Source organism: Carcharodon carcharias, chromosome 1 (genome assembly GCF_017639515.1).
Source record: "Carcharodon carcharias isolate sCarCar2 chromosome 1, sCarCar2.pri, whole genome shotgun sequence".
Taxonomy (NCBI): domain Eukaryota; kingdom Metazoa; phylum Chordata; class Chondrichthyes; order Lamniformes; family Lamnidae; genus Carcharodon; species Carcharodon carcharias.
Genome location: NC_054467.1, coordinates 224,219,196 through 224,242,140, shown reverse-complemented (window position 1 = coordinate 224,242,140; position 22,945 = coordinate 224,219,196). Strand labels below are relative to the sequence as shown.

At 44.5% G+C, this 22,945-nt stretch overlaps 1 protein-coding gene across 2 annotated transcripts in view; it reads right to left on the bottom strand.

Moving 5' to 3' along the window:
- LOC121285567 (zinc finger and BTB domain-containing protein 7C) overlaps positions 1 to 22,945 on the bottom strand; it is a 288,507-nt gene that overhangs the window by 6,641 nt on the left and 258,921 nt on the right. For both annotated transcript variants that reach the window (XM_041202243.1, XM_041202158.1), the window contains one exon: positions 16,465 to 17,835. In XM_041202243.1, coding sequence (XP_041058177.1) covers positions 16,465 to 17,819 — 1,355 coding nt within the window. In that variant the 5' untranslated portion in view covers positions 17,820 to 17,835. The remainder of the gene's footprint in view (positions 1 to 16,464; positions 17,836 to 22,945) is intronic.

Genomic DNA, 22,945 nt, shown 5'->3' with positions numbered 1-22,945 from the left:
GCTTGTCATTTGCAATACTGTGTTGGGTCTTAGAGATGTACTATTGATTTCCTAAACAGATTTCAACTCAAATGTTGAAGTGTAAAGAAAAGAAAATATCATTCCTCCTAATAAAACTTCTAATTTGAAATATGAATTTACAGAAGAGTGCACTTTAAACCTTTTATGAATATTGTAGTGTGTGATTATGAGCTGAATTATAGGGGCTGTCGTGGTCCCTCTCCCCACCCTCTGGCCTAAAGGTCGTTTGGGGAGGGGTGGGGAAGCCTGCCCAAGGGAAGAACGGCTGGCCTGCAGCCATTAGGCTGAAAGTGTGATTTTCGCTTCTCAGGGACAGGAAACCCTGCCTCAGAGTGCTGCTGGCCAATCTGAGGCTGGCACCTCTCAATGTACTGATAGTGCCAGCAGGAGCGGTGGCCACTGCTGGTACTGCACTCGGGTGGTGAGGAGGTTAACTGTGATGGATAGGAGCTTTGTAACTGTTTGGGCATCGGTAAGTGGGTAGGGACTGGAGTTCAAAAGGCCATGGGGGATGGGCAACTCTGGCAGTGGGGAGTGGGGGTTACACCATGAGGGAGCCCTTGGCCCAGGGACAGTTAATGAGGGAAAACTCCCCAATCCCTTACCCACCACCAGCTCATGCAGGGAAACCTGAGGGTTGGCCACTTAGTGTGAACCTCTCCTGCCATTGGTTAAATGTCTGCAGTGGCGGGATAAGGGCCTTAAATTGGTATTAATTGAGAGCTTCAATTGGACTGGTAGGTGGGCCACCTGACACCACCCTCACTGCTGGTATAATTGTGGAGGATGCAAGGATAGGCAGGTAGGCAGCAGGCAGGCTACCCACTGGAAACCCGCTGGCAAGGGAAGCGTTAAATCCAGCCCTATGTTACTGGACTGGTGATCCAGAGGCCTACAATAACAATCCAGGGATTATGAAGTCAATTCCCACCAAAGAAGTTTAAGAGTTTGAACTCAGTTTAAAAATAATATGGAAAACATAGACAAAGAAGTTGCCAGGTTGTTGTAAAAACACAACTGATCATTAATATGCTTTAAAAAAGAAAATCTCATTCTTATTCTATCTGACCTTCATATGACTTCAGTCCTACACCAATGTGGTTGATTCTTTGGAGTGACCTAGCTCGCCACTCAGTTGTATCAATCTGTGATAAGGCAACTGCGAATGGGCAATAACTCCCAGCCTCACCATCGACATTTACATCTCGAGACTACAACTCACGGGAAACTACAAATTATGTTATGAGCAGTGTCACATTTCACCAAGCCTAGTCAGCACCAAGCATTTCTCAGAGACTCTACTAACAATCAAAATTTCAACAAAAATAACCCAACACCAAGTAAATAAAATAATATCCTCTAGTTGGGCCAGCAAGCATTGATCTCGAATAAAGTTGCCAAATATTGAACTCTTATAATGTGTTGCAAAGGTCTCCTAATGGCCTCAGCATAGGTTACATCCGAGCATAGGAAGCTGCTAAACTTTTTCGAGTATTTGCACAGGTACATTAGTTCTCATTCACCAACTAACTTCAGATAGTTTAACTTGGGACATACGGTGAATTTATAGTCAAGTTCTGCACACTTAAATACTAAGATCCTTCATTTGAAACACAATCTTGTACGTTAAAACCTTGCCAAAATGTTACAAATATTATCTGCTCCTCAAACTTATTGGCCAGAATTTTGACCTTGATGGGCAGGTGGGGCCCACTGGCTCGGCAGCAGGCAGGCTGCTGAACTCCGCCACCGAAACAGGGCCGACCACCATTTTATGCGGGCGGGCCCATTAAGGCCCGCCCAGCGGCCTGCCCGACAGGAAGTGTTACACACTTCCATTGTGGGGGTGGGGGGAAGGAGGGATTCCCCATCTGTCAAAGTGTGCTCTTTCACGGATGCGCGCGAAAGAGCGCACTGCTCCCTAAGACTAAGTGCTGTCTCAGGGAGAGTGCTGAATGTTTAAAAAACTTTAAAAATAGAGAAAGAAAAACATTATTAACATGCCCCCCTCATGTGATGCTATCACACGAGATGGGACATGTTAATAAATATGAGTGAAACTTTAATAAACTTTTTAAAAATTGAGATGAAACCTCATCCCACCAGTGGATGAGGTTTTATCTTTTTGAGAAGCCCACTGGGGCTCCTGGCCTGCCCACCAACCTTAAAGTTGGATGGGCAGGTCTTTCAATGAGCTTAATGATCCTGTCCATAGACTCAATTGGCCATTGACAGGTCGGCGGGCGAATAGCTGATTTCGCTGTCCGCCCACCTTCCTAAAGATTTAAATGGATGATGTTGGGGATTCCTCCCGACGTCATCCCGCATCATTTTCCTATCGGAGAGCGGGCCCCACTCCTAAATCGCCGACAGGAAAATTCAGGCCGTTATGTCCACCATTTACAAAAGCCTAGATCAAACTCTCAAATCTGGAGGAAACTATATTTTATGAAAGTAAAAGGAAATAAAAAGATCATCAGACCTATCCAGCTGATACTCTCCTCAGAGGACATAAAATTTCCACTTCATAGACTCTTCTCAAGTGAAGGGCATCAACTAATTAAAAGTAACATTTCAAGGTAAAAGGTCTACGAAATTTCTCCAGAACCCCCAAAGAAAATTGAGAAAATCTCCACAACATTAGGTGAATCTTAAAATGCACCTTTAGGACCAAGCATTTGCATTCAAAAGGTGATTCATCTATGTTCCTAAAAGAATATGAACCATCATGCTCCATAGGGCTGAATTTTCTCGCAGAATTCCTGCAGCAGGGGCCGAACGTGGGAGGTGGCCCTGCTTCTCTGGGTATTGGGATCTGGGACCAATCATATGGGCAGCAGCTCAGCAAAACCACTGCTTGCTGTGGCCATTGCTGAAGCTGCAGTGCAGGGAGAGCATGCCTCAATGGCTGGGTGCCCGAGAAGACAAGGAAGTGGGGTTGCAGTCAGGCAGGCAGGCCCGCGATGGCACCGGCAGTGCCATTACCACCAAGGGACATCTCCAAGGTCCATAAAGAAAAAGGACACGGTCTCAGAGCCTGGTCTGGGAGGCCTCCAAATTTCACCTGGCAGTCTCCCCACGTGGCCGAGGCATAGAATACAAGAGCAGGGAGTTTATGTTAGAACTGTATAAAACGCTGGTTAGGCCACAACTGGAGCACTTTGTGCAGTTCTGGTCACCACATTATAGGAAAGATGCAATTGCACTGGAGAGGGTGCAGAGGAGATTTACCAGAATGCTGCCTGGGCTGGAAGGTCTGAGCTATGAGGAGAGATTGGATAGGCGGGGTTTGTTTTCCTTGGAGCAGCGAAGTTTGAGAGGGGACCTGATAAAGGTGTATAAGATTATGAGGGGCATTGATAGGGTGGATAGGAAGGTACCTTTTCCATTAGTACAGAGGTCAATAACCAGGGGGCATAGATTTAAGGTAAGAGGTAGAAGACTAAGAGGGGAGTTGAGGAAAAATGTTTTCACCCAGAGGGTGGACAAAATGCTCACGGTGGCAGGAAGTGGCCCTTAATTGGTTACTAACTTAAGTGACTCAGCTTGCCGGCAGGCATCCAAACTGCCACCTTTCCTGTCGCTAGGAAAATGGCACGGTAGCTTGGCAGGCATCCCCCCACCCCTCCCCATCCTCCTGATGGCTTCCTGTGCCATTTTACCAGCCTTCCCATCTATCAGCCTATTCCCAAAGGGCCTGAAAAGTTCCACCATAGCGAATTTAATTGCCTTTATCCTTATAAACTTTAATTCTTCTATTAATGGATAGTTATCCATCAGAGAAACTTCTTCAGCCAGAGAGTGGTGAATCTATGGAATTCATTGCCACAGAAGGCTGTGGAGGCCAGGTCATTGAGTGTATTTAAGAGCGAGATAGATAGGTTCTTGATTGGTAAGGGGATCAAAGGTTATGGGGAGAAGGTGGGAGAATGGGGTTGAGAAACTTATCAGCCGTGATTGAATGGCGGAGCAGACTCGATGGGCCGAATGGCTTAATTTCTTCTCCTATGTCATATGGTCTTATGGTCTTATTTTTTAAACATGTAAATTGGCATAGCATTTTTCCTGGGCGTCTGCTCACTACTCCGAGAGACACCAATTATTTTCTGATTTCTAACTTCTCTAAAGAAAGAGTCCTACTTTTTATAGACTCATAGACGTTTACAGTACAGATGGAGGCCAATCGGCTCATCGTGTCCACGCTGGTTAACAAAGATCTGATTACACTAATCCCATTTTTCAGTGCTTGGCCCATAGCCTTGAAGGCTATGGCAATGCAAGTGAATGTCTAAATACTTCTTAAATGTTACGAGAGGTTCTGACTCATCCGCCCTTTCAGGCAGAGAGTTCCAGACTCCAACCATCCTCTGGGTGAAAACATTTTTCCTCAACTCCCCTCTTAGCCTTCTACCTCTTACCTTATATCTATGTCCCCTGGTTATTGACCCCTCTACTAATGGAAAGAGTGCCTTCCTATCCACCCTATCTATGCCCCTCATAATCTTATACACCTCTATCAGGTCCCCTCTCAACCTTCACTGCTCTAAGGAAAACAATCCCAGCCTATCCAATCTCTCCTCATAGCTCAGACCTTCCAGCCCAGGCAGCCTCCTGATAAATCTCCTCTGCACCCTCTCCAGTGCAATCTCATCTTTCCTATAAGGTGGTGACCAGAACTGCACAAAGTGCTCCAGTTATGGCCTAACCAGCGTTTTACACAGTTCCAGCGTAACCTCCCTGCTCTTGTATTCTATGCCTCAGCTAATAAAGGCAAGTATCCTATATGCCTTCTTACCCACCTTATCTACCTGTCCTGTTACCTTCAGGGATCTGTGGATATGCACACCAAGGTCCCTCTGATCTTCAGTACTTTCCAGGATCCTACCATTCATAATGTAATCCTTTTCCTTGTTAGCCCTCCCCAACTGCATTACCTCACACTTTTCTGGGTTAACTTCCATTTGCTACTGCTCTGCCCACCTGACTGGCCTGTAATTTCCTGGTCCATCCCTTTCTCCCTTTTTTAAAAAGGACAACATTTGCAATCCTCCAGTCTTCTGGCACTTCACTTGTGGCCAGAGAGGATTTGAAAATTACTGCCAGGGCCCCAGATATCTCTTCCCTTGCCTCCCTCAACAGCCTGGGATACATCTCATCCGGGCCTGAGGATTTATCCATTTTTAAGGCTGCTAAACCTGCTAGTACCTCCTCTCTCTCTCTGTTAATTTCCTCTATTATTTCACAGTCCTCCACCCTGATATCTATATCTGTGTCGTCCTTTTCCTTTGTGAAGACCAATGCAAAGTATTCATTGAGGGCAGTATCCACGTCTTTTGGGTCCACACACAGATTATCTCTATGGCCCCTAATTGGCCCTACTCTTTCCCTAGTTATTCCCTTGCTCTTTACATATTTAAAAAAACCCTTTGTGTTTTCTTTTATTCTACCCACCAATGCTTTCTCATGCACTCACTTAGCTTTACTAATATCTTTTTTAAGTTCCCCCACTGCACTTCTTATACTCCTCTAGGGACTCTGCTGTATTGAGCCCTCAGTATCTGCCATAAGCTTCTCTTTTTTTTCTTAATCCTAACCTTTATGTCACTTGACATCCAGGGATCTCTGGACTTGGTCCCCCACTTTGCCTTTATGGGAACATATTTTCCTGTACTCTTGCTATTTCCTCCTCAAATGCCTCCCACTGCTCTGACAGTTTTATCTGTAAGTAGCTGCTCTCAGTCCACTTGGGCCAAATCATATCTCATCTTAGTAAAATTAGCCTTTCTCCAATTTAGAACTTTTATTCCTGGCCCAACCTATCCTTTTCCATAACTATCCTAAACCTAACCGAGTTATGGTCACAATCTCCAAAATGCTCCCCTACTGATATGCCTTCTACCTGCCCAGAATCATTTCTGAATTTTAGGTCCAGAACTGCTCCCTCCCTTGTTGGGCTTTCTACGTGCTGGCTAAAAAATTTCTCCTCAATGCATCTTAAGAATTTTTCTCCCTCCCTACCTTGCACACTAAAACCATCCCAGTTAATATTTGGGTAGTTAAAATCCCCTACTATTACTGTCTTATTATTCTTACACTTCTCTGAAATTTGATTACATATTTGATCCTCTATCTCTCCTTGACTGTTTGGGGTTATAGCACACACCCAATAGCGTGCTTGGCCCTTTTGTGCTTTTTACGTCTACCCATATGGCCTCATTTGATGATCCTTCCATAATATCATCCCTCCTCACTGCTACAATTGATTCCTTAATCAACATTGTGACTCCGCCCCCCAACCCCCCTTCTATTCCCCCATCTATCTCGTCTGAATACCCTATAACCAGGAGTGTTGAGCTACCAATCCTGCCCTTCTTTTAGCCAAGTCTCGGTCATTGCTATGATATCACACTCCCAAGTGCTCATGTGTGCCTTCAGCTCGCCTATCTTATTGCTCAGGCTCCTTGCATTAAAATATATCTCATTTAGCCTTGCTAAACTCTAGCCTATGTTTCCTCTGCCTTCCAGATTCACTTACTAGCGTTTTAACTTCTAATTCCATCTTAGCTTCTCTCCCCTCTGAACTATTTCGCAGGATCCCATCCCCCTGCCAACAGCATTAGCAAATCTCCTCGCAAGGATGTTGGTCCTGTTCCTGTTCAGATGTAACCCGTCCAACTAGTGCAGGTCCCATCTCCCCCAGAAATGGTCCCAATGACCCAGGAATCTAAAGCCCTCCCTGCTACACCATCTCTCCAGCCACGCATTCATCCGCTCTCTCCTTCTGTTCCTATACTCACTACTGTATGGCACCGGGAGTAATCTGGAGATGACTACCTTTGAAGTCCTGCTTTTCAATTTCCTACCTAACTCCCAAAAGTCTGCTTGAAAGTGGCACCGAGAGGCAACATACGATCCTGGAGTCACGTCTACAGCCACAGAAGCGCTTGTCTACTCCCTTCACTAGCGAATCCCCTACCACTACTGCTCTTTTACATTTCTTCCTCCTCCACTGAGCAGCTGGACCACCCACAGTGCCATGGCTTTGGCTCTGGTTGGCCTCCACAGAGGAACCATCACTCTCACCGCTTTCCAAGGCCGATAAACGGTTTGTGAACAAGATGCACTCAGGGGATACCCTCTCTACCTGCCTGGTCCCCTTCTTCTGTCTGGCCATCACCCATTCCCTCTCTGCCTTGTGAATGCATTGTAGTGGCCCTCAGCTGCCGCAAAAGCTCCAAAACCCGGAACTCGAGTTGCTCCAGCCAGAGGTACCTCCTGCACACATGGTTATCCAGACTGCCAAGAGTGTACAGAATTTCCCACATAGCGCAGGATGTGCAAATCATGGGACTGAACTCCCTAGACATATCTTAGCTAAAGAAAATTTGGACTCTTGCTTTTATTTTACACCTACTTGAGTATAGACCTAGATCCTCTAGGTGCTATTGACTGCCTGTCCCAGGGTCATCCTCTTGCACTCTACTCTAGGTGCTGCTGACTGCTTGTCCCAGGGTCCTCCTCTCGCACTCTCCTCTAGGTGCTGCTGGCTGACTGCCTGCACCAGGGTCCTCCTCTCGCACTTTAATGTTTTCTTCAACTACAAGCAGCCTCCATTACCACTCAACATTGTGCAGCTTGGCCCAAATTTTAGTATTCTGTAGAAGATGGTGAATTAAAATAATAGTTTAATTTTTCCAGTCCCAAGCTTATCTTAAAAGCTTGAAATATCACTTTCGGTCTTTTAGCCGTGGTTTTGGAAATATGCCACAATCCATCTGTTCATGATCTAGAACAACTTGGGCAAGGAATTTGTATGTGTTATACCATTTTTCAGAAGTAAAACTGCTACATTTTCCCAATTTCTGGGAAGTGGGGGTGGGGAGCAGGTCATGGTATGAGGTGGGGGCATAGTTGCCATTGTAATACTCTGTTGTTTCTTAGGCGTCCTTGACAGCCACATATAAAATCTAATTCTAGCCCTGATCGTGTATTCACCATAGCCCCTGACCTTCCCCTCTCTGATGCTGAACACTTAGTGCTCAGCAAAGGATTCAGTTTCATACCTTTACGCCCTCACCTCAATGAATTCCGGGCTTGGCACGATGCTGAACTCTTCTTCCACCGCCTTCGTCTCCGTGCTCACTTCTTTGGGCGGGAGTCCTCCCCGCATTCAAAAGATCCTTTCACATGCCTCCAATATTTTCCCTCCATCTGGACCCCTCCCTCAGGATTCTTACCTGCTCTTGATCTTTTTATTGAGAACCGTCGGCATGACATCAGTCATCTCAATTTCTTTGCTCCTCTCACCCACTCTAAACTGTCTCCTTCTGAACTTGCTGCACTCCATTCTCTTAGGTCCAACCCTGACTTTGTCATCAAACCTGCTGACAAGGGTGGCGCTGTTGTTGTCTGGCAACCTCTACCTCGCAGAGGCTGAGCGCCAACTTGCAGACACTTCCTCCTACCTACCCTTGGACCATGACCTCACCACTGAACGTCAAGCCATTGTTTCCAGGACTGTCACTGACTTCATCTCCTCTGGAGATCTTCCCTCCACAGCTTCCAACCTCAGTCTCCCAACCTTGCACAGCCCATTTCTACCTCCTACCCAAAATCCACAAACAGGGCTGTCCTGGCAGACCAATCAAGTCAGCCTGTTCCTGCCCCACGGAACTCATTTCTTGCTATCTTGACTCCATTCTCTCTCCCCTTGTCCAATCTCTTCCCACCTACATCCACAAATCCTCTGATGCTCTACATCATATCAACAATTTCCAGTTACCTGGCCCCAACCGCTTCCTCTTCACCATGGACATCCAATCCTTCCACATTTCCATTCCCCCATCGGGATGGTCTGAGGGCTCTTCGCTTCTTCCTTGAACAGAGGCCCGAACAATAACCATCCACCACTACTCTCCTCCGTCTGGCTGAACTTGTTCTCTCACTGAACAATTTCTCCTTAAACTCCTCTCACTTCCTCCATATAAAAGGCATGGCCATGGGTACTTGCATGGGCCACAGTTATGCCTATCACTTGATGGGGTATGTGGAACATTCCTTGTTCCAGTCCTACTCAGGCCCCCTCCCACAACTCTTTCTCCGATACATCAATGACTGCTTTGGTGCCACTTCATGCCCTCGTCTGGACCTGGAAAAATGTATTAATTTTGCTTCCAATTTCCACCCCTCCATCACTTTCACATGGTCCATCAATTCCCTTCCCTTCCTTGACCACTCTGTCTCAATTTCTGGCGATGGGCGATCCACCAATATTCATTACAAGCCCACCGACTCCCACAGCTACCTTGACTATAGCTCCTCACACCTTGCTTCCTGCAAGGACTCCATCCCATTCTCTCAGTTCTTCACCTCTATCTGTTCTGATGATGCCACTTTCAAAAACAGTTCTTCTGACAGGTCTTCCTTCTTCCTTAACCGAGGTTTTCCACCCATGGTGGCTGACAGGGCCCTTAACCGTGTCCAACCCATCTCCAATGCATCCACCCTCACACCTTCCTCTCCCTCCCAGAACCATGATAGGGTCCCCCTTGTCCTCACTTATCACCCCACCAGCCTCTGCATTCAAAGGATCATCCTCTGCCTTTTCCACCAACTCCAGCATGATGCCACCATCAAACACATCTTCCCTTCGCCCCACCGGCGGCATTCCGTAGGGACTGTTCCCTCCAGGACACCCTGGTCCCTCCAGGACACCCTGGTCCACACCTCCATTGCCCCCTACACCTCAACCCCCTCCCACAGCACCTTCCCATGCAACCGCAGAAGGTGCAACACCTGTCCCTTTACTTCCCCCCTCCTCAACCGTCCAAGGGCCCAAACACTCCTTTCAAGTGAAGCAGCACTTCACTTGCACTTCAGTCTACTGCATTCGCTGCTCCCAGTGTGGTCTCCTCTACATTGGAGAGACCAAACGCAGACTGGGTGACCGCTTTGTGAAACACCTTTGGTCTATCTGCAAGCATGACCCAGACCTCCCTGTCGCTTGCTATTTCAACGCACCACTCTGCTCTCATGCCCACATGTCTGTCGTTGGCCTGCTGCAAAGTTCCAGTGAAGCTCAACACAAACAGGAGGAACAGCACCTCATCTTCTGATTAGGCACTTTACAGCCTTCCGGACTTAACATTGAGTTCAACAACTTCAGATCATGAACTCCCTCCTCCATCCTCACCCCTTTTTTATCCCCTTTTTTCTAATAATTATTATAATATATATATTATTTCTTTTTTCTTTTCCCACCTATTTCTATTATTATTTTTACAATTTATTTCCATATTGTTTTACCCCCATCTTTTAGCCTATTTTGATCCTCTCCTCCCACCACACCCCCACTAGGGCTATCTGTCTCTTGCTCATCCTGCTTTCTACCCTTAATGTCACCATTAGCACATCCTTTAGCTAATATCACCACCGTCAACACCCCTTTGACCTTTTGTTTATGACATCTTTGGCAATCTCTTGCCTCCACCTATCACTGGCCTTCTATCCAGCTTCACCTGTCCAACTCCCTTTAAACAGCTTATATTTCACCACATTTCTATTTCCCTTTAGTTCTGATGAAGAGTCATACGGACTTGAAAAGTTAACTCCACAGATGCTGTCAGACCTGCTGAGTTTTTCCAGCTATTTTTGTTTTTGTTTCAGATTTCCAGTGTCCACAGTATTTTGCTTTAATCTTACATATAAAAGAGCGTTGGCCCATTTTAAATATCCCAAGAAGGGATCACGCACCCTGTCAGAATTTTTACAAAATCCATGAAAAACTGGGAGGAGCATTTTCAGTCTAGTTCCTCTAGTCTTTCACTGGCCTAATTAATGGTCATTAAAGGACCTTGACAGGGTTTTTATTCCCCTTTCCAGCCTACTGATAACATAATTGCAATGTGTCACCTTTGTTCTAGATTAGAATCAGTTAGCTTTGCACACATGAGGAATTGAACTTGGGTTCTTTCTAGCCTTTATGGTTCAACAGCACAGTGGACAACACTGATTTGCCAATCAATGATCTATGCTTGATTGAAATTTTTTATATTTGTTCATATCCTTTCCAAAAAAGAAGTGTAGTGGAAGAAAGTAGCAAAAATATAGCAATTAAAAGATGGAGTCTAAAACTTTTTAATGAATTGGCTTTTCATTTTTTTAATTGGGAGAAGAGGGCTACATTTCTATCCTATATCCAGAATTCTTACTTTTCTTCAACATGCTTTATTTCTAAGACTTTTCCCCTTCATTATGTTTCTGCCTATATAAATATATAAATCAATAACTAATCCTCAATTCCTGGGACCAATCCTACATTTTCAGACAGGTCAAGCAATCTCCTAGACCTTGACAGGGTTTTTATTCCCCTTTCCAGCCTACTGATAACATAATTGCAATGTGTCACCTTTGTTCTAGATTAGAATCAGTTAGCTTTGCACACATGAGGAATTGAACTTGGGTTCTTTCTAGCCTTTATGGTTCAACAGCACAGTGGACAACACTGATTTGCCAATCAATGATCTATGCTTGATTGAAATTTTTTATATTTGTTCATATCCATTGTTCACTATCCATTGCCCTTACCCAAGATTTCAATATTGTTAACTCTTTGCTATTGCAATCCAAAACTAAGATCACAGCTCTGCTCCTTTCTACAACTGCATAATCCTCTGCTTCAAATCTTTATCTTCCCTTAAAGCACACAATGGTCTCTGCCTCACCCACTCCCATCAATAAACTTTCTATCTAAGCCCCTATATTTCCTCTTATACAATTGTATAACTAGTATATTTAAAATATCCTTTCCTTTTTGAAGTGGTTCCAGTCTTTAAAATTATCTAAAATGCCTCAATGGGTTTTTCTTCTATCACAATGTCCCCACGTATTTGACCAAGGGCAGAATTTTCTATGCCCATTGGCGGTGGACACGTTTGGTGGTGTGAGGAGGAAATTTGGCAAGATGGCCAAAAATCAGTCTCAGGACATTGTGAAACCAGTTTGCTATTGTCCGCTCTGCGGGCCACATTTCCCGCTGTCAGACATTGGGAACTTCATTATAATAAAAATATCATTATAAGCCCAGCTCGCCAGAATTCCAACAGTGGATCATCCGAGCACATCGGTGTGTTTCACAATTGTACGTAAATGATGTGCACCTGGCGAGCTGCACTTTGCCCAGGGCTTTGAGGTTTGTTTCCCTACCTTGCTTCAGGCAGCACTCATGGTCAGTAGCACAATGCTTCACAGACGTCACCACATCACTTTTAGTGGGGTTCACGGGCAGGTTTCTACCTACTAGATCAGCCATATGTGGGAGGCTTTTCAATGGCTGCAGGGCTATAGCTTGTTTGGGGAAGGGGGAGAAGAGGCCTCAGGCAAGGGACGAGGCTCTTGGCGAGGGCTGTACTGCAGAAGGAGACATCCCAGGGTGTGTGTGGGGGCACATTTTGATCTGTGCAAGTGACCACAAGAGGGTGAGGGCTGAGGAGGCAGTCTCCACAGGAGATGAGGCCAGATGGAGATGCAAGGGTATGTCTGAGAGAGTGAGTGGTGATGTCACTTGAACTGGCAGTAAGTGAAATGTGTGATGGGCTTGAGTGTGTGTTTAGAGCGATGAGATGGCATGGATGAGATCATTCATCCTCTTTTGGCATTGGATGGCCAACCTCTGCCGTGTAGCATTGGTACTGATCACCAGTGCATTGCCTACCAAGCTGGAGTGGTGAGATTGCTGGACCTCCTGCGGCCAAAGAAGGGGTAGAAGGGCCTCCACAGCATCCAAAAAGCATTACAGGGATGCTGAATCCGGGGGGGGGGGGGGGGGGGGGGTGGGGGGGGTGCTGCAGTCTTCTTGCCTTTTGGGGCCATGTCCCCTGTGCAGCTGTCCTGGGCTGGAAGCACGGAGAGGTGTGCACGCAGCTGACTTTAAATATGGCACTCGATGTGAGGAAGCAGTGAGGTGACGGTGTTGCAGGCAAATGAGAGCCTACCGCCATCAAAACGGTGTGTTTCCCTGGAATGCATGGTTAGTGAGGTGGGAATGGGACAAAAAGCTGCCATTGCGGCCAGCGGGTAAAATGTTATTTTTCCCACCTGTTACCGCACTTAGTGCAAATCTGGGGTGATTCCATCCCAAGTTGCAATACTTCCAATTCATGAGCCAGGATTTTACATTGGTTGGGCGGGCTTGGCGGAAGCGGGCAGGAGCAGAAGCGGAGCCGACTGCAATCGGCTTGGCACCACGATTTCACGCGGGCGAGCCAATTAAGACCCACCCAGTGTGGATCGCGAGTGATAGCGCTATCTGTGTGGGTGGGGGGAGGAGGGAGTCGGGTCCAGAGCTCTTGCGCACATGCGTGCGAAAGTGCGCTTCAATCTGTGCCTCAGGGAGATTGAAGCGCCTTTTTAAAGAAATTATTGAAAGCATTAAAAATTTAATGAAACATGTCCCCTCACATGTGACTGTGTCACATGAGATGGGACATGTTTTTATCTTCAAAATGAAGTTCTTATATAATCAGCATTAGCTTTAGGAAATCCCATCCTGCTTGTGGATGAGGTTTCCTAAAAAATGTAAAGGCTATTTGGCCTTTTCGCCTGCCCGCCAACCGTTAGGTTGGACGGGCAGCGTAAATTTGAATTAATTAGTACTTTAATGGCCTTAATAGGCCTTTCAATTAGGCCTATCGGTTGCGCACCCACCGAACAAAATATCGCGAGGCAGCACAATGATTTCGGGACACACGCCCGATGTCATCGTGTGTCATTTTACGCTCCGGCGTGTTGGGCCCGCCCCTGCACGCTGTATGTAAAATTCTGCCCCTGGAGACTTTGGAACCATGCTATCATTTTAACAAGTTTACAAATTCAAATCTCAGATACTGAAAGGTTGGTCACTTTGAACTTTTCTCATTTACATGCTGCCCCTCAGCACTATCATCTGAAGGCCTGGCGTTAGCTTTTGCATGTACACTGATGACACCCAGCTCTATCTCATTACCACCTCTCTTGACTTCTCTGCTGTTGCTAAATTATCAGACTGTTTAATCAAACATCCAGTACTGGATGAGCAGAAATTTCCTTCAATTAAATATTGGGAAGACCGAAGCCATTGTTTTCTGTCCCCACTCCAATCTCTGTTCTCTAGCTACCAATTCTCTCCCTGGAAACAGGAAAACAGGAATCTTGGTGTCACATCTGATCTGGAGATGAGCTTCCAATCTCATATTCGTGCCACCTTTAACATCACCTATTTCCCCTTCCATAACATTAACAGCTTCTTTTTAATTCATTCACAGGATGTGGGCTTCACTGGCTAGGCCAGCATTTATTGCCAATCCCTCTTGCCCTTGTTCAGAGGGCAGTTAAGAGTCAACCAGATGGGTTTTTACAACAATCGACTATGGTTTCATGATCATCATTAGACTTTGAGTTCCAAATTTTTATTGAATTCAAATTCCACCATCTGCCATGATGGGATTCCAACCTGGGTCCCCAGTGTATTACCCTGGGTCTCTGGATTACCAGTCCAGTGACAATACCACTACTCCACCGCCTCCTACTGTCTCATCTGCTGCTGAAACCCTCATCCATGCCTTCATTTCCTGTAGACTCAAATATTCCAATGCACTCCTGGTTGGTCCCCTACATTTTACCCTCCGTAAGCTTGAGGTCATCCAACCCTCTGTTGCCCATGTCTTAACTTGTAACAAGACCTGCCCCTGTGAAGGGCAGTGGGACGTTTCATTACATTAAAGGGGCTATATAAAGATAAGTTGTTGTTGTTAAAGTTGTTACAATTTTCAAAGCAACTTTAAAATCATGTTCAAGTGAACTTTTGAAATACAGATATGTACACCATTATACCATCAAATTGTCTGCTTGGTGTTCTAACTAGCAACTTAAAAATATCGTACAGTCTATGCCTGTTAACTATTATCTATATTTTTGTGCTAAAATGAACTATCCACTAATGTGGACTAAGCCTGTAAATAACACAGTAAGTGAGAAATTAGTGCTATGAAAAATAAATTATCTGATCATCTGAATTAAGCATTTTGGAATTAACAATACATTGGGTAAATAGGAGAACTTGGTCACATACCCAATTGAAGAAATAATTAAAATAGGTTTTTCTAAACTTCATTTAGGCTCTTGTGTTTTAATTCTAGATAACATAGCACTAATGAGGAGCATTGTCAGATCTCAAGCTGCCAGGTGAGGTGCTCAAGGCAGTGGAGCACTTTGCCTGAGGGGAGAAAAAAAATGCCACATCTGCTGCTGAAGCATTGTAAGCCGTGAGGAGGGCAGTATAGAACTTCAAAAGGACACAGACAAGTTGATGGAGTGGACAGATAGGTGGCAGATAAAGTTCGAGGCAAAAAAGTGTGAGGTGATTCATTTTGGTAGGAAGAACATGGAGAGACAATATAAAATAAGGGTGTACAATTCTTAAGGGTGTGCAGGAACAGCGGGATTTGGATACATATGTGCATAGATCATTGAAGGTGGCAGGACAGGTGGAGAGAGCAGTTAATAAAGCATACAGTATTCTGGGCTTTATTAATAGGGGCTTAGAGTACAAAAGCAGGGAGGTTATGCTAAGTTATATAAGACACTAGTTGGACCTCAGCTGGAATATTGTGTACAGTTCTAGATGCCACACTATAGGAAGAATGTGATTGCATTGGAGAGAGTGCAGAAGAGGTTTACAAGAATGACTCCAGGGTGAGAAGCTTGAGTTTTTAATGATAGATTGGAGAGGTTGGGACTGTTCTCCTTGGAGAGGAGAAGGCTAAGAGGAGATTTGATAGAGGTGGCTGGACAGAGTAGATAGGGAGAAACTGTTCCCGCTCATAAAAGGATCGAGTATGAGAGGGCACAGATTTAAAGTGATTTGCAAAAGAAGCAAATTTGATGTGAGAAAAAGCTTTTTCACACAGCGGGTAGTTCGAGCCTAGAATGCATTGCCTAGAAGTGTGGTGGAGGCAGGTCAATTGAGGCACTCAAGAGGGCCTTAGATAATTATTTGAATAGAAACAATGTTCAAGGGTACAGGGAAAAGCAGAAGAATGGCACTAATTATGCTGATTTGGAGAGCTGGTGCAGACACGATGGGCTGAATGGCCTCCCTCTGCACTGTAACAATTCTGTGATTCTGTGATCAGCAGTAAGCTTGCCTGTATTTGTTTAACATTAAAGGAGTATTCCAGATTATGTTCAGAAAAAAACGGTATGTGAACCTTATCCACGTCATTAAGAAAACTAGGTTTCAACTTTTAATTCCACAAAAGCCAAACCTTCATATTTAAATGCTCGAGACACTATGATAATCCCATGCAGGATGACGTGGTGCTGCTGAGTCAGTGCTGATTTAATAGAATTATTGCATAGCCATATGCCAAGACAAGAGATAGACAATAAAAATTAACTACTGCTAACCTGGTAAAACGGACTTCACATATATTGCACATGTATGGTTTCTCCCCTGTATGTGTCCGCATGTGTCGTGGCATCTTCCCTGCACCCTGGATCACTTTGTTGCAGATAGGGCACTGCTGAGATGCCTTGGGTCTCATCTTTTTCTCATATTCCAAAGGCCAAGTTGGATAGACTGCTGCCAAATAGGAAGGGCCTAGTATATTCAGATAGGAATTAAAGTCTAGCTCTTCCTTTAATGTTCCAAGGTTACTATGGCTATTTTCCAGCATAATACCTTTAAAAAAGTCACAAAGACTTGTGGTTGAAGGCAGATCCTCCTTGGCCTCCTCTTTGATCTTTTCCTTCTTCACTACGAGGTTAAGGGGCAACTGGTCCACTTCTTGGTGTTCCACAAGCTGAGGAAAACCATTATAACCTCCATTCCAGAGGGGAGGAAAGAATCCTGGTCTGAGTGAAGACATGTTGGTTCTTCCATTCAGCAAATTTCCTCTAGGACTTAGCCTTTCTTTTAACAGAGACTCTAAGGAGAAATCACGTACAGGTCCCAAGCATCCACCAGGATCATTAACCGTAAACTGACTTAAGAACTCACAAGGCAGTTTGGTGCATTGCTTTTCTATAAGCTTGCTGGTCAAAGTATTTTGAAAACCATATTCCTTATTCCAGTGGTGACCTTCTTGGAAGTTTTCCTCTGATTCATTGTTATGCTCTCCAGGGGGTTCTCCAAGATCTCGTTGGGGAGGTTCTTTGAGATCTTGTTGAGGATGTTCTTCGCAACCTTGTTTGTAGAATTCTTCGTGACCTTCTCCAGGGGATTCTTCAAGATCTTGTTCGGGAAATTCTTTAAGACCTTGTTTGGAAAATTCTTTAAAAACTTGTTGGGGGGATTCTCTGAAATCTTCCTGGAGCAGATTGTCTTGAGGATCTTGTTTTGCTGGATCTCCTCTATCACTGCTCACCCTACCACTTGAATCCATTATATCAACACATACTTGGATAAGACACTGAATCTCCAACAGCTGTGCTGCACTTAAAACATCCTTTACATTTGAGCTGCTAATAGTGAGGGTTGATGTATAAGCAAACTCCAAAATTGCAGAGAGTGCCTCTGGTGTCACAAAGTCAATCTGGTAAACATTATGTTGCTCTCCAAGAGTGTCTGTAGTGAACAGTGTCTTGAAATACTTGCTACATGCAGCAAGGATTGACCTATGGGTCTTGTACTCCTGATCTTTTACTATCAGGACAACATCACAGAGAAGGCCATCCTTCCTCTGTTCATTCAAACTACAAAGGAGTTCACTGCTATGGTCTGGAAATGGAATTCCAATGAGATCATCAGCTGCACTGGCCATCTTTAAGCAAAGAGGTCTGTCAAATAAATGTAGAAAATAATATAATTAGTGTCTAACATTTTGAATATCAAATATTGAAAATATGCGAAAATACATACACACATGTGTGCACACACTCTTGAGAACACAGAAATTTCTAGACAAAATGATACCAAGGTCCATCTAATTTTTTTCTTTTCTCTATCATGGGATGTGGGCATCACAGACAAGGCCAGCATTTGTTGCCCATCCCTAACGGCCCTTGATCTGAGTGGCTTGCTAGGCCATTTCAGAGGGCAGTTAAGAATCAACCACATTGCTGTGGATTTAGAGTCATACATAGGCCAGACCAGGTAAAGACATTAATGAACCAGATGGGTTTTTACAAAAATCGATGATATTTGTAATGGCCACCATTACTGAGACTAGCCATATGCAGCAAACCTAGACAACATTCAGGCTTGGGCTGATAAACGGCAAGTAACATTTGCACCACACAATTAAGTGCCAGGCAATGGCCATCTCCAAAAAGAGAAAATCTAACCATCTCCCCTTGATATTCATTGGCATTATCATCACACTTGATTGGCACCCATTCACCACCTTAAACATTCATTCCCTCCACCACTGCACACAGTGCCAGCAGTGTGTACAATATACAAGAGATAGAAGGACAAGGGCAGCAGATGCATGGGAACACCACCACCTGCAAGTTCCCTTCCAAGTCACATAACTTCCTGACTTTGATATCACTATCTCTTCACTGTCACTGTGTCAAAATCCTGGAACTCCCTTTCTAACAGCATTATGGATGTACCCACACCAGATGGACTTCAGCGATTCAAGAAAAAAAAACTATTATGGAAATTCACCACAAAAGTGGATCTAAACATTTGGGAATGGAGTCACCTCCTACTCAAGGGAAATCAGGGATGACAAATCGCCTTGCCAGCGATGCTCACATCCCATGAAAGAATTTTTAAAAATCCTAACCACATTAAGTAATTGTAAAGGAAGTGCCAATGCCACAAAAATCAGCTTGTGCTCTTTTACCTGGTAAGCTCTCTAGCTTCCAGTTATTTGATTCGGGGAATAGCCAATAGGAAAAAAGAAAACCAGGACAGATATAGAAAAGAATTTTGTTGCAAGATAATATAGCATGGAATGTGTATAAAATCCTGTAGATACTATAAACAGAAGGATAGTAAAAAGAAAGGACATGCATTTATATAGCACCATTCATGCCATAGGATGTCCCAAAGCACTTTATAGCCAATGAAGTACGCTTGAAGTGTTGTGATGTAGAAAACGCGGCAGCCAATTTGGGCTAAGCAATCTTCCACAAACGACAATGTGATAATATGTTTTTGCGATGTTTATTATCGTGATGTTTATTATTATTGACCACTGGGAATAACTCTCTGCTCTTCTTCAAAATAGTGCCATGGGTCCTTTGACATCCACCCAAGAGGACATACAGGACCTGGTTTAATGGCTTAATCTCTAACAAGGCTGCACTTTCTCAGTGCTGTACTTGAATGTCAGTCTAGATTTTTGTGCTCAGGTCCTGAAGTGGAACTTGAACCCACAATCTTCTGACTCAGTGGTGACGGTGCTACCAACTGACAATAATGGACTTCAAGAGAACATAAACAGACTGCTGACATGGGCAGGCACATGGCAAATGAAATTTAACGAGAAGTGATACATTTGGGTAAGAAGAATGAGGAAAGGCAATATAAGCTAAATGGTACAAGGTTAAAAGGGGTGCAGGAACAGAGGGGCCTGGGATGTATGCACACAAATCTTTGAAGGTGGTAGGACAAGTTGAGAAGGATATTAAAAATCATATGGGATGTTTGGCTTTTTTAATAGAATATAAAAGCAAGATAGTTGCACCAAACCTTTATAAAACTCTGGTAAGGGCCCATCAGGGGTGTTTTGGTGACTTCTGGGCACTACACTCTAGATGGATATCAAGGCTTTAGAGGGGGTACAGAAGAGATTTACTACAATGGTACCAGGCTTGAGGGACTTCAGTTATACGAGGAGACTAAAGAAGGAAGGGTTGTTCTGCATGAGGCAGAGAAGGCTAAGAATGGGTTTAATAGAGGTGTGCAAAATATTGAAGAATTTTGATAGAGTAAATATGGGGAAAAACTTTCGACTGGCAAAGATAAAGGGAGGAATTCTACAGCCCCTGCCAGCCTACTTGAAGGCAGGATGCATGTAAAATCAAATGAACGTTCAGCCCACTCCCTTCCTGCCCATCCCCTACCTGTATTCCATTTTATGGTGGGTAGGTAGGGCGTCAGGCAGCCTGCCACCCTTAGCCTATTGAGGTCCTTAACTGGTCAATTACTGGCCAGTAAAGGGCCACCTTCCTCATCCGCTGCCATAATACAATGGGTGGGGGAAGATGGAAGGAAAGTGGCTAGCTGGCTATTTTTCCTACTTGGATAGGAGGCAGTAAGGAAGGAAGGGGAGTACCTTGTTTGAGTGGGGTCCCCTATCGCTAGGGGAACCCCCCCCCCCATAAAATGGTACCCACCACCCCCACCCCCCATGATTTTTGCCTCCCCCCCCATCCCTGTCCACTAAAATCCAACCCCAAACCCCACCCCCCTCAACCCCCATTTCCCTCCTCGCTTGAGTGCCGAATACCTCCCTGACCAAAATCCCTGAGCTTACCCAAGTCCAGTATCCATGTTGTCTTCTTCCTACAACTCTCTTGCAATCCTAGTTGTGGCCACCACCCGCTACGGCATTCTGGTGCTGCTAGGAGTTCTTAGCTGCCACCAATCAGATTGACTGGCAGCTCCTGAGGGCAGGACTTCCTGTCCCTGAGGGGCAGAAGTCCCACTCTCACCTTGTTAAGGCTGTCCCCAGCGTATTATCATTGTGGGGCAGCCCTTTTTAAAGTTGGCAAGCTGCTGACCGACTTTTCTACTGGGTTGGGGGAGGGGAGGGGGGAATGGCGAGCAATATGCCCCCCTGTAAAATTCACCTCACAGCTTTAAAGGAATTGGCACAAAAACTAGAGGAAGCATGAGGGAAAAAAATTACACGGCAATGTGTTATGATCTGCAATGGATTGCCTGAGAAAATAGGAGAAAGAGATTCAATTGCAACATTCAAAATGGGATTGGATAAATACTTGGGAAAATTTGCAGGGATATAGTACAGAGGTGTGGAACTAATTGGGCAGATCTTCCAAAGAGCTGGCGCAGGTACATCGGATTAAATGGCCTCCTTCTGTGTACGATACTATGGAGGGTGACACGATGGAAATGCAAGAAGCTATTTTTAAGCTATAATAGTTAAATGGAGTGCCTAATAGGGAGAGTCAAGTAGCTACACAATTTGAAGTTCTGACTACCAACTCTCAGAAACTTTGAAACCAGTCTTTATTAACTTCAATTGAAGGTCCATGAAGGAAAAATGTTCCAAGTTTTTAAGGATGTAGAAAATGCTGGAAATGTGTTAGTGTTGGAGAGGTTGCAGCAAAAGTGGGCATTATATTGCCCATCTTCTAAGCATGTCAAAACATCCAGTCCTAATAGCAAAAGGCACTGTGGAACATTTGTTTTTTTTTCTAAAGAACAGACTGCTCTTCTGTTACCAAAATATGTATGAGTCAAACTCTTCACTTCAAATATTCTGAGAGATCTCATGAGCTCAGGATTCTACACTTTTGTATATTTGCCAGCATAACAAGAAGGTACATCTGGAGGAAACTGTGATGTTCTCCCAAAATTGGCACCGGTGATTGCCAAAAGTCTAAAAAGGCAGCAGGATTGGCCTTCTAAGATCTTAACTCATGCTGTCAAACAGTCAAAACACTAAGCATCAATTTCTGTGTATAAAGGATTTTGGTTCAGATGCTTTGCTATTTAATGACATTTTTGTCATTAATTTCGCTGATAAAGTGAACTACAAGAGCAACTTGCATTCATACAGTTCCTTTAACATATGTTCCAAAGTAAAGGAAAGAGTGGACAATAAGCCAAAGAAGATATTGGGAGAGGTAACCAAAGATTTGGTAAGAGGTTGGTTTTACAAGTCTTAAAGGAGGGGAGGGAGGTGCAGAGATTTAGGAAGTGAGCTTCGTAACATGGGACCTAGCTGACTAAATGGATAATTACCAGTGGTGGAGTAAAGAGAGGAGTTAGTGGAGGCATCATAGAAATAGAAGTAGTTACAAAGATAGGGAGAAACAAAGTAGCGGAAGAATTTAAAGACAAGAATGATCATTTTAAAATTTAACCACTGGAGAATGAGGACACTATAGGGGGAATTCTAACCTGGAGGAATGTGAGAATTTGGGTGTGGGTGAGGGGTTGAATCCAGCAAAAAATGCCAGTGTGTTAGGAACCGACTCTAACCCGTTGACTTCTGTGTTGAGTGCATTAGGCTTGCGTGTAGACCCCTCAAAAGAGTTGCCAATTAAGATAAGATAAATGCTCCATTGGAACATCCATGGGTTTCCCAGGCTTCTTGAAACTCAGCACTAAAGCAAGGCAAGGACACAATGGTGATTGAGGGGGCTGATTAGAACTCATGGAAATACAGCAATAAACAGTCTTTCAGCTGCCTTCTCGCTTATTGTGGGAAACAGTTTTTTCACAGTGTTTTGCTAAGAGTTTACTTTCTACACTTTTACTGAACCACATCAAAATGGCTGGCGTCTCAGCTGCCTTAGATTTCACCTCGGGTGAGGAGCAACATGACCAAACAGAAGCAGCCTACCAGCCGATGGTAACTCTGTTTCTCTCTGCACAGATGCTGCCAGATCTATTGAGTATTTCCAGAATTTTCTGCTTTATTCCAACAGCCTACTATTGACAGACCCACAGCTGAAGACTGAGAAGAGACCACCAGTAGCAGCAACCTGCTGTTGAGAGGCCTGCAGCTGGATCGGTCCAATGTTGCAACCAAAGTGAAGTGCAAATGATTGCTGCCCTGGTAAACAAGCTATCAGTCACCTGCCTTATGCATTGTGAGCTGCTGATTGGGAGATTCTGGATATGCCTTTGGCAGAGCCCTGGAAGGATCCAAAAACGTTGAGTACGATGGTCATCTTGATAACCATTGGTAATGCATAGCTATCAGGTCACACTGGGAGCAGGTCTTTAGGAGTCTGCAGA